General features: G+C 51.3%; 1 protein-coding gene across 1 annotated transcript; it reads right to left on the minus strand.

The window, feature by feature from the left end:
• Nucleotides 1–576: 576 nt before the first annotated feature.
• INPP5B (inositol polyphosphate-5-phosphatase, 75kDa) lies at nt 577–10,610 on the minus strand (the record flags this gene model as incomplete). The annotated part of the gene is made up of 17 exons (XM_010188538.1): nt 577–753; nt 991–1,102; nt 1,367–1,494; nt 1,843–1,927; nt 2,268–2,381; nt 2,844–3,079; nt 3,220–3,382; nt 4,021–4,131; nt 4,550–4,685; nt 5,420–5,529; nt 5,670–5,781; nt 6,346–6,533; nt 7,331–7,447; nt 7,965–8,079; nt 8,474–8,575; nt 9,045–9,215; nt 10,517–10,610. Coding segments are annotated over 17 exons (2,219 nt in total), but the record flags the coding sequence as incomplete, so codon positions are not given.
• Between the last annotated feature and the right edge of the window lie 2,140 nt (nt 10,611–12,750).

Raw genomic sequence — 12,750 nt, forward strand, 5'->3', positions numbered from 1 at the left:
GGCGGTGCCGTGGCCGCGCACGGGGAGCGGTGAGCGCCGCCGTTACAGGGCCGGAAAACCCCAAAAGAACCCAAAAAACCCAAGAGCCCAAAGCAGGCAACACCGAAACGGAGCAGAGCGACTGGAAAAACGCACCGAGGTCTTTTTATTTCAGTAACAAGGACTTAAAAATCGGTGTTGTGATATAAGTTAAATAAAATAGTGTAAATACCACACTTTATTTTTGCTTGTCTACATACAGCTTATTTAGAAAACTGATAGACTTTACAGCTTAAACAGTGACACCTGATTCCAACTGCCTGATCTGCACCTTCCAAGGCAGCAGATTGTATAAAATACTGTGATATTCAAAGAAAAATATACTGTACAAAAAGAATATCTTTACACTAATTTGATATCTAAAAATCAGACGAGCCGCCATCGGGAATTCACGGTATACAGCTTATTTAGAAAACTGATAGACTTTACAGCTTAAACAGTGACACCTGATTCCAACTGCCTGATCTGCACCTTCCAAGGCAGCAGATTGTATAAAATACTGTGATATTCAAAGAAAAATATACTGTACAAAAAGAATATCTTTACACTAATTTGATATCTAAAAATCAGACGAGCCGCCATCGGGAATTCACGGTAAACTGTCTTCTCTCACGAGGAACTGGTGGATAAATTGCTGAGCTTTCCTCTTGTCACCGATATCGGGCATGGGATGTCCAGGAGGAGGGCGAAGCAACAACCCCCCAAATATACTGGCTGCGTTAAAATAAATAAAAGAAGAAAATCACACACACAGCAAGAGGAGCAGCAGCAGCACAGCACAGTGACCCCCCCCAACCCCCCAGGACAGAGCCAAGGCTGCTTCTCTGCGAGCTGTTTGCCCATCGGTAAAGGCTTCAAACAGCAGAGGCCACGACTGCACTCCCTTCGAGCAACGTTGTGTTACACAGACCCCAAAGCCCCTCCCAGCAGAACGGTTATTTTGCTCCTTACCAAGAATATTCACATCCAAATGGTTTCTCCCTGAATTTTTCAGTAGTTCTCGTAGAAATGCCATTAGATATTCAAATACATTTTTATGGCACTCTGGCAGGTTAGAGATGATCTGAGGAGGGGGAAAAAAAACCAAAGCCAACATTTATACTGAAGATACAGCAATGGCTTAGCAGCTCTACCCACTACCAACATCTCCCTGTCTGCAGACACCAACAGCTCTTGATAACCAAGAAGCGCCAGTTTCGGGTCTGTTATCAGATCATGGAGTTTTCTGAGAACAAAAACCCGTTACTGACATAAAACGGTTTCCCTGCCCTCCCTCGGGAATCGCAGGAGGCTCGGGGCGAGGGGGGCGATACGAGGGTGGCCATACCTGGCTGCTGAGCTGGAAGCTGCGGGCAGACTCCAGGCAGCTGCGGTAGAAGCTGTGGCAGATGACGGGCTCGGGGAGGCTCTCCAGGAAGAGCAGCAGCGCTTCCGCCACCGAGTGGTTGCTGCCGACTGACCCAGGGGCGGTTAAGGAAGAGGCAAGCACGGCGCGATCCACCTTCATCAGGTTTTGCTCAGGTCTCCAGGAACTCCCGCTATTGCTCACTGCTTTGAGGTAACTCCCTGGGCTCCACAGAGCGAGCAGTGTCTGTGGACAGCTGGACACTTGCACCATTCACCATCAGCATCGCAAGGACTTAGCGGACGTGATGGCTCCGACTGCTCGGAGCAGTGAGGAACTGCAGAGCTCAGAGGGGTGGTCATTTAAAACCATGGCGGAGCATAAGACTGGTAAAGTCTTTTCCAGCTTTGATCGCCAAGGCACAGCGAGCCTCACTGGACAGCAGTCTGAAAGGATACAGAGGGTGTCGTGCATTCCCTTGTCCAAACAATCTCGGATTTGCTCAAATTCGGATCTGAGGCCTGGTTGCTGAAACAGGTCCTCCTGCAAAGCAGATCATCAGTCAGCCTCAAGGGAAACAGAAGTTATTTGGGTAAACAGAGCAACGTTGTTATCTGGCTGGACACATCTCTCCGAAGGGGCATCCCCAGCACGGCTGTGGCCCCGCAGAGCTGTGCAGAGGGGCAGCTGCCGACACAGGACACACACAGACCAGGTCACCATCACGAAACAGCACAACCCAGGTGCCAGGGTCACTTATCACAGATGTCCTTTATCTCTGACTGTTGGCCAAACTCCACAGTTAGCAGTCACTGCCATTAACGGTATCCTCTTCAAAAGTAACCCCAACACAAACCAATCACTTTGTGTCTGCAGCACCAACCTGCTGGGCAGCGTTGCGGTACAAGTGATCCACCATCATCCACAGCTCCTTGGGGATGTCCAGAGGCTTTTCAGCTTCGACGGCATCGCCGTTCGTTTCCAGCGGCATCAGCGTCTGGGAGGTGTGGAGAGGGAAAAAAGAAGAATAAAGGCAGATAGCCAAGTTCTTATTCAGCTCTGCAAAACTGCTTCACAGAGCTTGCACCTGAGAACTGGGAAATGAGTGCTCACAAACACGCTTCACACACACTCGGCTCTATGGAAACATTGCACGTGTGAGGCACGGGGCACGCACAGCTCCGTTCAGTGCGGAGAGAGCCAGAGGAAAGGTCCAGGGAAAGGTCTACATTGAGATGATGCACACCTTTTTTAAATGTGCAGGCAGGGCTAATAGGACCTTATATCAGCGCTCTCTACATGCAATGGGTTGGCTCATCCCAAAAAGAACCAAGGCAGGGGGTGCAGGTGGAGCAATGGAGAGCACAGGCTATGGAGCAGGGAAGTGGAAGACGGCTCTTCAGCGATAAACAGGACATAACACCTAGTTTTAATGGTTCCCATCTTGTCTTTAACTCACGAGTTTCCGAATGGATTCTGCTGACATGTCCTGGATCGGTTCCCTCATGTAACACAGCGTATGAATGGGAGACCCGAAGCAACTTGGCAAGTAGTTTCCTGTTACAGACAGAAAATAGTCCTTCCCCCTGTTAAGGTGCAAGACCAAGATATCTTCAAGTTTTTCCTCTCCGGAGTTTAAGTGCGTAGCTGTTGATTTATTAACAAACACCTCCAGCTCGATCGTGACTTCAGCATCTGTGGGAAGATGATAAAAACCCATACTCAGTTAAAAAAGGGAATTAAACCCATGAGCTTGCAAATAGGCACAGCATTCTCAGCATACCAGAGGGGACAATATTAGCTCATTAACACGGGACGGCAGACGAGGGGCTCACCCGACAGCAGGAAGCCCTTGCTGGGATTAGCGGTCAGCCACTCCTTGCAGTAGGTTTCCTCATCTGGTTTGCTGATGAACTCAAACTGGCAAGGCACTGGGCCATTGCGGATCGTAAACCTCTCCACCTGCAGCTGCATGTACTTAACGTCCTCGAAATGGAACTGGAAACAAACGTCAGACAACTCCATCAGCCTTGCCAGGCATCAGCAGCAATCCCTGGCCTGGGGTTTAATCATTAAGCAGCAAAATACCCAGATTAACCCTCTTGCTCCCACACCCCATCCCTCCCAGGATTACACAGGATTACATTTGCTTACCCCGTGTGCTGAAGTTGTTTGCAGTGGGCCCTTTAAAACCAATGCTCCCTCAAATAACCTCACTGGAACTCCAGAACAAGGTAACTGTAGCCTCAAACGTCTCATTTGCTTATCGTTTTTAGCCCCCAATACACAAAGCAAATGCCAGTTCTGTGACCTTCTCCAAATCCTCCAGATCTTACATTTTATGTCTCACCCAAGTCAGAGCAAGGGCCACAAGCTGCCCTTTTACTCTCTCCCCACCCCATGAAGTGACGCCCCTGCGTTCCAGCCTGGTCCTGTGAATGGGATTTACCTGCATCTACACAGAAAGAAGCATTTCTCAGGCCTGCAAGCAGAGCACAGCTGGAAGTCAGAATATTCAACTTCCCTGGGATCAGACCTCGGGCTCAGAGCCCATCTGATGCACTTCCACCACAGTAACACATTTACGGGCACCAGGGCTGCTCCCCTGTGAGTCACCAACACCAACACACCCCTACCTCTCTGCGGGACAAGGACACCGAGGGAATGTTGGCGTTCTCCAGCTTGTCCAGCGAGCGCACGATTTCCTCAAAGGCTTTTCGGTAGAGCTCCTCGTTCACAACCTTCACCTGGAAGGACACACACGCTGCGGGCGCCGGCGCTCACCGGCTCTGCAGAGCGGCAACCGCTGGGCACACGTGAGCGCCCGACTTCAGCTGCACAACCACACACACAGCACCGTGACCAACAGACGTTTGACAACGCACTGCTGTGCTGGCAACGACGGAACATTCTTGCACTGCACGTCTCTGTGAAAAATACTCAGAAAATAAGAAAAAAGGCAAAAGAACACTTGTGAAAAAACACCTCCAGACACTCTGTTATTCTGCTTAAGCGCTATCACCAACTGCAAACAATCCCCTCCCTCGTCTATCCCCCTTTCAGCCATTGTTCTCTGTGAAGCCATAAAAGCAGAGGAGAGGGAAATGAGCAGAACCTCTCGCTCCCCACAGCCAGCACTGACCCCTCTCAGCCCCCAGCACTCACCCCAATATCGAACACGGAACTAACGGGCTTGTGGTCACTGATCTTCAGAGCCATGTGGCTGCGGTAGCTCAGCTGAGCGATGCCCGGCCCCTTCCAGAGAATGCGGTCGCACCATGCGGGGATGCGGCACTTCTCACTGGACAGGGAAAAACCACGGTTTCCAGGTGGAGTCAGTGCAAGGCAGAACCTGCTCTCCCCGAGACCCCGTTTTCCTGACACGGCTGGAGCCAGCTCTCTGTCAAAGCTCTGCTTTCCAGTTTCTTTGAGCAGTAGCACAAGGTTTGATTGTCTGATACAAGGTTTCTCTACGTCATGCTTTGCTTTCTACTTCTTCAAAGACGCAATTCCTTCTTTTGGTACAATTAACATACAAAGCAATACTCAGAGGTGCTTTTGACCATAAGAACCATGAGGAGTAAGAACTCAGCTCTGCATTTAAAGTTCACATTTTAACTGTTTTCCACTGGTTGCTGCACAGATTTCGTTCCTGCATTAGAAGCCAACGTTCACCAAGAACAGGTCAGCCACGCTGCGTCGTGCAGCAGAGGAACGATGGCTCTCACAGGCTTTGGAGAATGAACTCAGCTACAGGCAGCACAAATGCCCCTGCTGGTCCAGCTCCAGTGGGTAAAGCAGGAATCCGCAAATAAAACATCCTAAACGTCTTGCTTGGGGAAAAAACAAACCACACCAACCAAAACAAACAAACAAAAAGAATGAAACTAACTAAAGTGATTCCTTGATTTTGAACATCGGTAAGAGGAAACCAAGTGGGCTTTTCCTAAGGGAAAAACATAGGAATATCTGACAAATAGCAGTAGAGGAAAATGTTAGTCACTGATAGCACCACATAGGAGGCGATCGCCGTACCTTGTGTCCCAGTCATCACAGCCTGCATCGTATTTGTACGTTGGCTGGAAAGAAATCTCTCCCTCTGTAAAGCCTTCAAAGGCCGCATTTGCATTCATTTGCCTCTTTAGCTACAAAGGAAAAAAGGACAAAAAGAATTAAAGTGCAATTCCTGTATGAGCTAAAAGGGAGATGTTCAGCACCGAGAAGGCCGAGGAGCACACGTGCAGTTTCCACCCAGCACCCACGCAGGCAGGCGAGACCTCGGTACCTGGTCGTACTGGCAGAGCTCTGGAAATGCCTTCTCATCTACGAGCTGCTTCACTCGCGCCACATCCAGCTCCTCCAGCCGGTAGTTGAGGTCCCCCAGCCACAAGATCACGCTGAAAGAGAACGGCACCAGGAGCTGCAGAGCTGGCCTGGAGCTGACCCGGAGCTGGACACACGGCCCCGCAGCAGAGCCCCAAACCGGCAAACGCAGGCGTGAACCCTTCTCATCTCAGCACCTGGTGGATGCTGCGTCTGCTTCTCCATCAGAGAGCGCAAATAAGACTGAAAACTTGAGAGAAGCGACATTTGCTCCCTTTGCTGGTTTTGATTCCTGTTCTGCGTGTTCGTCACTACCTCTCAATAACCGGTGCCTTTAACGCTCCGCACTGACTACATCCCACGGCCCACGGGGGAAATCAGTGAGTATCATTGCCCCATTGCCACTTCACGCTTGGAAATAAAACAAGAGCACGAGAAGGCAAGAGGCTCATCAGAGCTGCGTAGGTGACCACTCTCAAAACCAGGTCACGGCAAAGCATTTCTGGCCCTCCCAGGCTGACGATCGCTGGGCACCCCTTTGCACACCCCTTTCGCACACCCCTTTGCACACCCCCGCAGAGGGAACCGCACACCCCCTCGCCACGTGCAGCGATTCCCGCAGTCGAGGGGAAGCGTACTCGTGTTTGGCAATGGTGAGAGGGGGCAGATTTGGATCCGACTGGCAGAACTGCATCCGAGAGCAGATGTCTCTGAAGTCCTGGTTCCTCCGCTCGTATTCCTCCGTGTGAGCCGCGAGGTGAGAGTTCACAACGCACACGCTGGTGTTATGGAATTTAAACCTGATGGCAACACCACCTTTGTTACCCTGAAAGACAAAGACAAAGGCAGCTCAGCAGTCGAGCAGATGAGCCCACAGACGAGGTGTTAGCAGTGGGCAGAAGACATTGAGACAGATCATTAGCTCCCAGAGGGAGGAAAATGCCAATTAGTGGTAACTGCTTTGTGAATTCAAGTCAGGAACTCGTGTGAGGGCTGCACACAGCAACACAGTGTGCCGACAGAGGCAGGCACATGGGACTCAGTTTGTCATTCAGGAATTAGCTGATGTAAAAGGAAATTAAAATCAGTACAAGAGCCGGGCAGTTACTTCAGTAAGTCCCAAAACCTGTTTAGCAACAAACTGGATCTTTCAACACAAACCATAACAAATTGTAAACGGAGGAGGAAGCGCATGGCTTGTCAAAAATTCCCTTGGCGAGTGAGAGCTGCAATGCTCACAGAAACTGCATTCAAAGGGCTCAGATCTCACTCCAGGAGGAGCAGCAAGAGGCCAGGAAAGGCTCAAGAAAACTAATCTGGACAGACGCATTTCTGCTACTCCTGTTTCCTTCTGTTATTTGCTTTGGGCGAAATCACGGCCAGCATCAAAACCACGTGAGAGCGAGAGCAAGGCCCCACGCAGCCCAGCACACGCAGTCAGAAAAAAGCTTTCGTAGAGGATTTGCCCCAGGTCTCTGAGCCTTCGCAGCTCCATCCAGCAGCACCCGAGCTGGGCAGGGACAGGACCGGGCGCTTCCAAAGGCAGTGGCATAACCGGAATAACCCCACGTCCAGGGAGAGGGGCTCTCCTAAACCTCACCCCATCCCACGCGCTGTTCTCACCATCCTCCCCATGATTCCAGTTCCCACAGTCTCGATCTCCACCTCGGAGATGTTCAGAGCAAGGTCTGCTCTCACGTACAGCAGCAGCATGATTCCCACGAGCCGCACGAGTTTCACCTGAAAAACAGAACCCGTTCCATCAAATACTGCAATGGGGGAGGTTTGACGAGAGAAGGACATCGCCCCCAGCCCAGAACACGGCTCCCCAAAACACAGACAAGAGAAGAGGCGTTCCGGGCTCATCCGATGAACCAAGCGGGCTCAGCACAAGCAGCCAGGGACCAACACCCCCGTAAAGGAAGCCAAAGCCCAAAGCAAAACCTCCAGCACAGACACAGCCCATGGAAGGGGCTTCCTTCAACAGCAGCGACAAGAGACAAAGCAGAGCAGAAGCAGGAGCCAAAACCAAGCGGCATTCCTACCCGGATACCTTCACGCCTCATTCACCACGCAGTGAGGGGCAGGCGTGGAAGAAGCCAAGAGATTTCCTGTCCTCCTCCCCCTGCCCACCCCTCACCCTCAGAGCGCTGCTGCAGCAGAGCCTCACGAGATGAGAGCTGAGCACAGGGAAAGGGAAGAGAGGCCCAAGTGGAAGCTGATTCCACACACAAACCTCCCCAAAAGCCATGTTTACCTTGGCATATTTGGCATCTGGGTGAAGGCTATCAGTTACAGCTTTAAACCATTCCTCCTCCTTCGGTGTGTCATTGAAAAAGAAGGCTTCTTTACTCAGATCAAGCTCCTGGAAACTGCGTTAGAGGAAGGAACCCATGGATGCTTGCACTTGTTTATGACTCTCCAGCCCTGACCTCTGGGAAACAGCTAAATCAACTGATGGTCGCTAAATTCGTAACTGAAAACTCAGACTCATCATTCATCATCATTCATTATGCTGATTTTAGGGGTAAGTTAAATGTAAAGCTAAACTACCATTAGTACTGAGTCGAATGGCGTTAGAGGTTGTGTAACGCTGCAGTGCCAGAGTCCAAACACCACGGCAGTGACAGCGCTTCCAGGCTGTGCAAACGCGCTGAAGCTGTGCAGTGGAGTCAAGCAACGCAAACGTCCCCAGCCGAGGTTCCCTGCTGGACCCCCCCATGTGACGGAGCCACAAGACCCCCCAGGGCAGGAACGGACGCTCACCCCACGCAGTAAACGTCCGGAGGCTCGGCATCGCAGCGCAGCCACGGCTGGAGGCTCTCTCGGGGCGACTGCCCGTTCACGTTGTACGTCCCCACAAAAAACCTGCGAAGACAGGAGCCGAGTCCCAGAGCTGATGGAAACAGCGCTATTATAACCCATGTGCTCACCACCACATGTAACTGCTTAGGAGTAACACGCTTCCAGGGGAAATGTGACAAAGTTCAAATCCCTAAAGTGATTTAACTACGTTTCACAGAAGGTTACACATTTTTACACACAGTGTATAAAAAACAGCACTAGAGCTGTGCAGTAGCACTTTGCAATTATAAATTCATAGAAGGACGTGCATAAAAGGATTTCAATCACAGCAGAGTTTTAGTCCTAACTACTTATTTTACCCAAGCTTTTATGAGCTTATCTGAACAATGACATGGGTAAAAAATGACCAGAAGAAGTAAGAGAAGGCCAGAGGTGCAGAGAACCGACGCATTTCCAGACATGCTCTGAAATACGCACAGGAAACAGCCATTTCTAAAAGGCAAAACAAGTTCTTCTCAGGGATGATCATTACCTGAAGCTCTGGATGTGCGTGTAGGAATCCTCCATTTGCACAAGCTGGGATTTAACGATGGTGTCCCTCAGTCCGAACTTGGGTTCCGATAAGATTGCAGCCTTGTTTGAAGCCATCACGCTGGAGGACCGCACCATCTCAGTCGTCACTTCGGGTCTGAGTTTGCTTTGCCTGCACAGGAAAGCAAAACCACAGTGAAACCCCGGACATTCACAGCCCACAGCTCACGTCTGCCCCCGAGGAGTTGATTCCTATCTGTTTCACTAGAGACAACCATGCCTGGGATAGCAAACAAGACTGAAAGGAGCATTTCTTAGAACGGTTCAGATCTGGAGATAAAACCAGTTAAACTGACCAAGGTGAAAGGTTTTCACTAACCTGTTAGTTCAGAGCAGGCTTCCACCTGGATTTTGATATAAAACCTGCACGCATTTCCTGGTTACTGGAGCAAGGAGATGCAAATCTCATCCCCGCTGCCTCTGCCCGGCCCTTCTGACCTCAGCCCTGAATGAAAACCCATGTTTGTCCAAAACCGTCCTGGAGGAAAACTCCAGCTCTGCTGGGGATGGAGCAGTGAAGAGTGGGTGGAGGCAGAGGTGGTTTCATTTGGTATCTCTTGGCTCTGCAAACCCCTTCTGCAGCAGAAATCATGCTACAGCTTGGGAGTTCCCACAGGCAAGGGGATGGTATGAATTTAAGGTCAAGAGCCCGCACAGCGGTGCCAAGGACGGTGCAGGCTCTGGAGGATACACAGCGGGGTCCGCAGAGTCCTGGGAACCAGAGAAGGAAACTGTAACATTTCCAGACCGTATCTACAGACACGGCGGCCCCGAGCCAAAGCTCCTGGATTCAAAATAAACAACGCCAGCGGGTCCTGTCCGCTCTCCAGCACAAATATGCCCAAACAGGGACTGGCAGGACTGCCCCTGGGAGGCCGGGCTGAAATCCCCACTGGAGGTTTCACTGCACGCTTCTGGAGAACTCTTTTCTCTCCCAACTCGAATCTGCGGATTCTCTTCCCAAAACGCTGCCAACTCCTGCTCCAGGTCCCAGCACCACCGGGGACCGTGACCAACGCGGTCACCGCAGAGGGGACGCGGTAACGCAGCTGCAGCATTGCCCCAGCGTGCGCAGACCTCGCACACCAGTACCAGGGACACCGACCCCCCAGACCACGTCCAGCTGAACGCCAGGACGCCCAGACAGAAAACTCTGCACCTTTTCTTCCTCTGGACACCAAAGCATCGACAATTTCCCCACCGCCGCTCATCCCACCCACACGCAGCCACCCAGACCTTGGGTGCCGTCTGTATCTACTGTCACCATGCAGACACCCTCTGTGGATGGGAGCCGTAGCTAAAGCGGCAAAGAAACATCGCCACCACTTTTACTCCTCGCCAGACCTTCCACAGAGAGCAGCCGTGCACCACCCTGCTCCACCAAACCCCCACGAGACGCGAGAGACGCCGCACCTGGGACCGCTGCTGTTGGTGCAGTCGTGGCTGTGGCTCTGGCCGCCCGCAGGCTTCTTCCCATTCTGCCTGATGCCTTCGGAGCTGACAGCTTCTGGAGAAACAGAGTTTCACATTAAACCCCAAGCGTTATTTAATTTATCAACGCACTTAAGCAAACACTGGCAAAAACCTGTAAGCACAATACGATTTTACAAAGTGCCCCGCAGTCTCGGTTATCAGACAGACGCAGCTTATTTTGAAAGAGCCGTTCCGTGACTTCCCCACCAGAGGAAGAGCCGATGCTCACACGCTGCTGTGCTGCCTGCCCGCTGCAGAGCGGGGTCTGCTGGCTCTCCTTATGGCTAAACCAGGACTTGGCAGCGCAAAATCCAGGGTTTTATCCCGGGAATCCAAAAAATGTTGTGTTATAACAGGTTTTTCCTCTCTGAAGCACGACAGGAAGTACAAAGAAAGGAAGAAAGGAAAACAAAACAAAAAACCACATTGCCACTTGCAGGGTTTCAGCCTATCTGCAGAAACACAGCAAAGCACAAGCGTCCCCGCCTCGAGGCAGCCACCACAGGAACCCACTGCACCCCAGCAGAAACAAGCGCTCAATGCAAATTGCACGTTCCTAAAAAAACCAGGGTAGCTACCATGCAAATTAACCAAATACAGGTGTGGCACTAAGCACACCACCCTACGTTAGCAAAATTTGACCACTCTTTCAGCGTTTTGTTTCAGTTACAACATTCTGCTCCTACCAAGTGGCAAAATAGCAGTTAAAAAAGAGGATTCTGCGTGGGCCCCCCATGTTTAAGACAAGCAAACAGCAATCTCAAGATTACGCTGCTTAGCACACAAAGTAATGATGCTACAGAAACTGCTCTTGAGATTACAAGGCTCTAACCATTCAGCTGAGCTTCCCCTTCAGCGAGCACAACCCAGAAAAACCGAAGCGCTCCTGCTGTCGCAGTGCGTCCTCCAGGACGGGAGCACAACCCAGAAACAGAACCCGAAGCACCTTCCCCGAGCGCTCAGAACATCAACACTGGCGAGAAGTGGCCGTGCTCTCAGCCTGGAAACCTCTCCTGCACAAGCGGATGAAGGCCGCCTAAGAGGATTTATCGGAGGTGCCTGCGGAAGCGCGCGTGACTGCACCTCGCTCCAGGTCGCAGAAAGACCCCGCGGTGCTCAGAGACCCCGCACTGCTCAGAGACGCGCTGTGAGGAGCGGTGCTGGGGAGTGCAGTGCTCAGAAAGGAGAGTTAAATCAGCCTTGCCATTAATTACATCCATCTTGGCCAGTCTGCTCTTTCCTTAACAAAAGTGTAAGCCACAGCTCCATGTGGGACCACGCCGTCCTGGGCTGGGGAGAGCAACTTTCTTCTTTTCAGGGTTCCCAATGAAGCAGCGCTGCAGTTGTGACTGTGACTGCACACAGACGGGATTTCAGGTAGGGGTTTTAACCTAACGTAAATGTAAACCATACAAGGTAAAGTACCTTTATAGATGCTCTCATTCATCAGCCTTAATTCACAGAGGTATAATGAACTAGTATCACTCTACTATCAAATGGTAGCATTTACATAGTATTTAAATGTGCTTCGATTTGTGTATGAAAACTGCTACCTCAGTATGCCTGCTCATTTAAGGACAGAGTTACAGCTATCCCTGGAAAACAGCAGACAAAAACCTTGTTCTGTATTAATTTATACTCCAAAAGACCCCAGGTGAGGGCAGAGAGCATCCTCTGCAAGTATAGGGGGGAAAAAAAACAAACCACAAGAAAAAATCCCCACTAAAACAGAAAGAGATCCCTGGACTCCTCTGCCGCAAGAAAAACACAATGAAGCCTTGAAAGGCAACTCTGTCAAAGCTGGGAGGCAGGATCTGATAGGATCCAGTTCCCAAGGAGGTCACCAGAGAGTTACCGTGCTCCAGATACAACAAAAACACCAACAGCGGCCAGAGTTGCGTTGCACCCAGGTTTTTCCCCCCAAGCCTCTCCCGTCAGCTCTCAGCTGCAGAGCACCCCGGACGGGTGCCCCCAGCGCACCCCGCTGCGGTTACCGGCGGTGCACAGCTCAGCCCTGCCCTGTTTGGGGTTTAATGCACTACCGATAAACACAGAAATAGAGAGAGGGGATCCCAGCAACACCGGACTGCACCGCGGGAATCGGGAGCAGCCCAGCCCCGGTGCAGGTGAGCAAACGAGAAAAGGTGAAAACCCCGGGACCGCCCCGGCCCCCC

The sequence above is a fragment of the Mesitornis unicolor genome, unplaced genomic scaffold (genome assembly GCF_000695765.1).
Source record: "Mesitornis unicolor isolate BGI_N332 unplaced genomic scaffold, ASM69576v1 scaffold45597, whole genome shotgun sequence".
In the NCBI taxonomy this organism is placed as follows: domain Eukaryota; kingdom Metazoa; phylum Chordata; class Aves; order Mesitornithiformes; family Mesitornithidae; genus Mesitornis; species Mesitornis unicolor.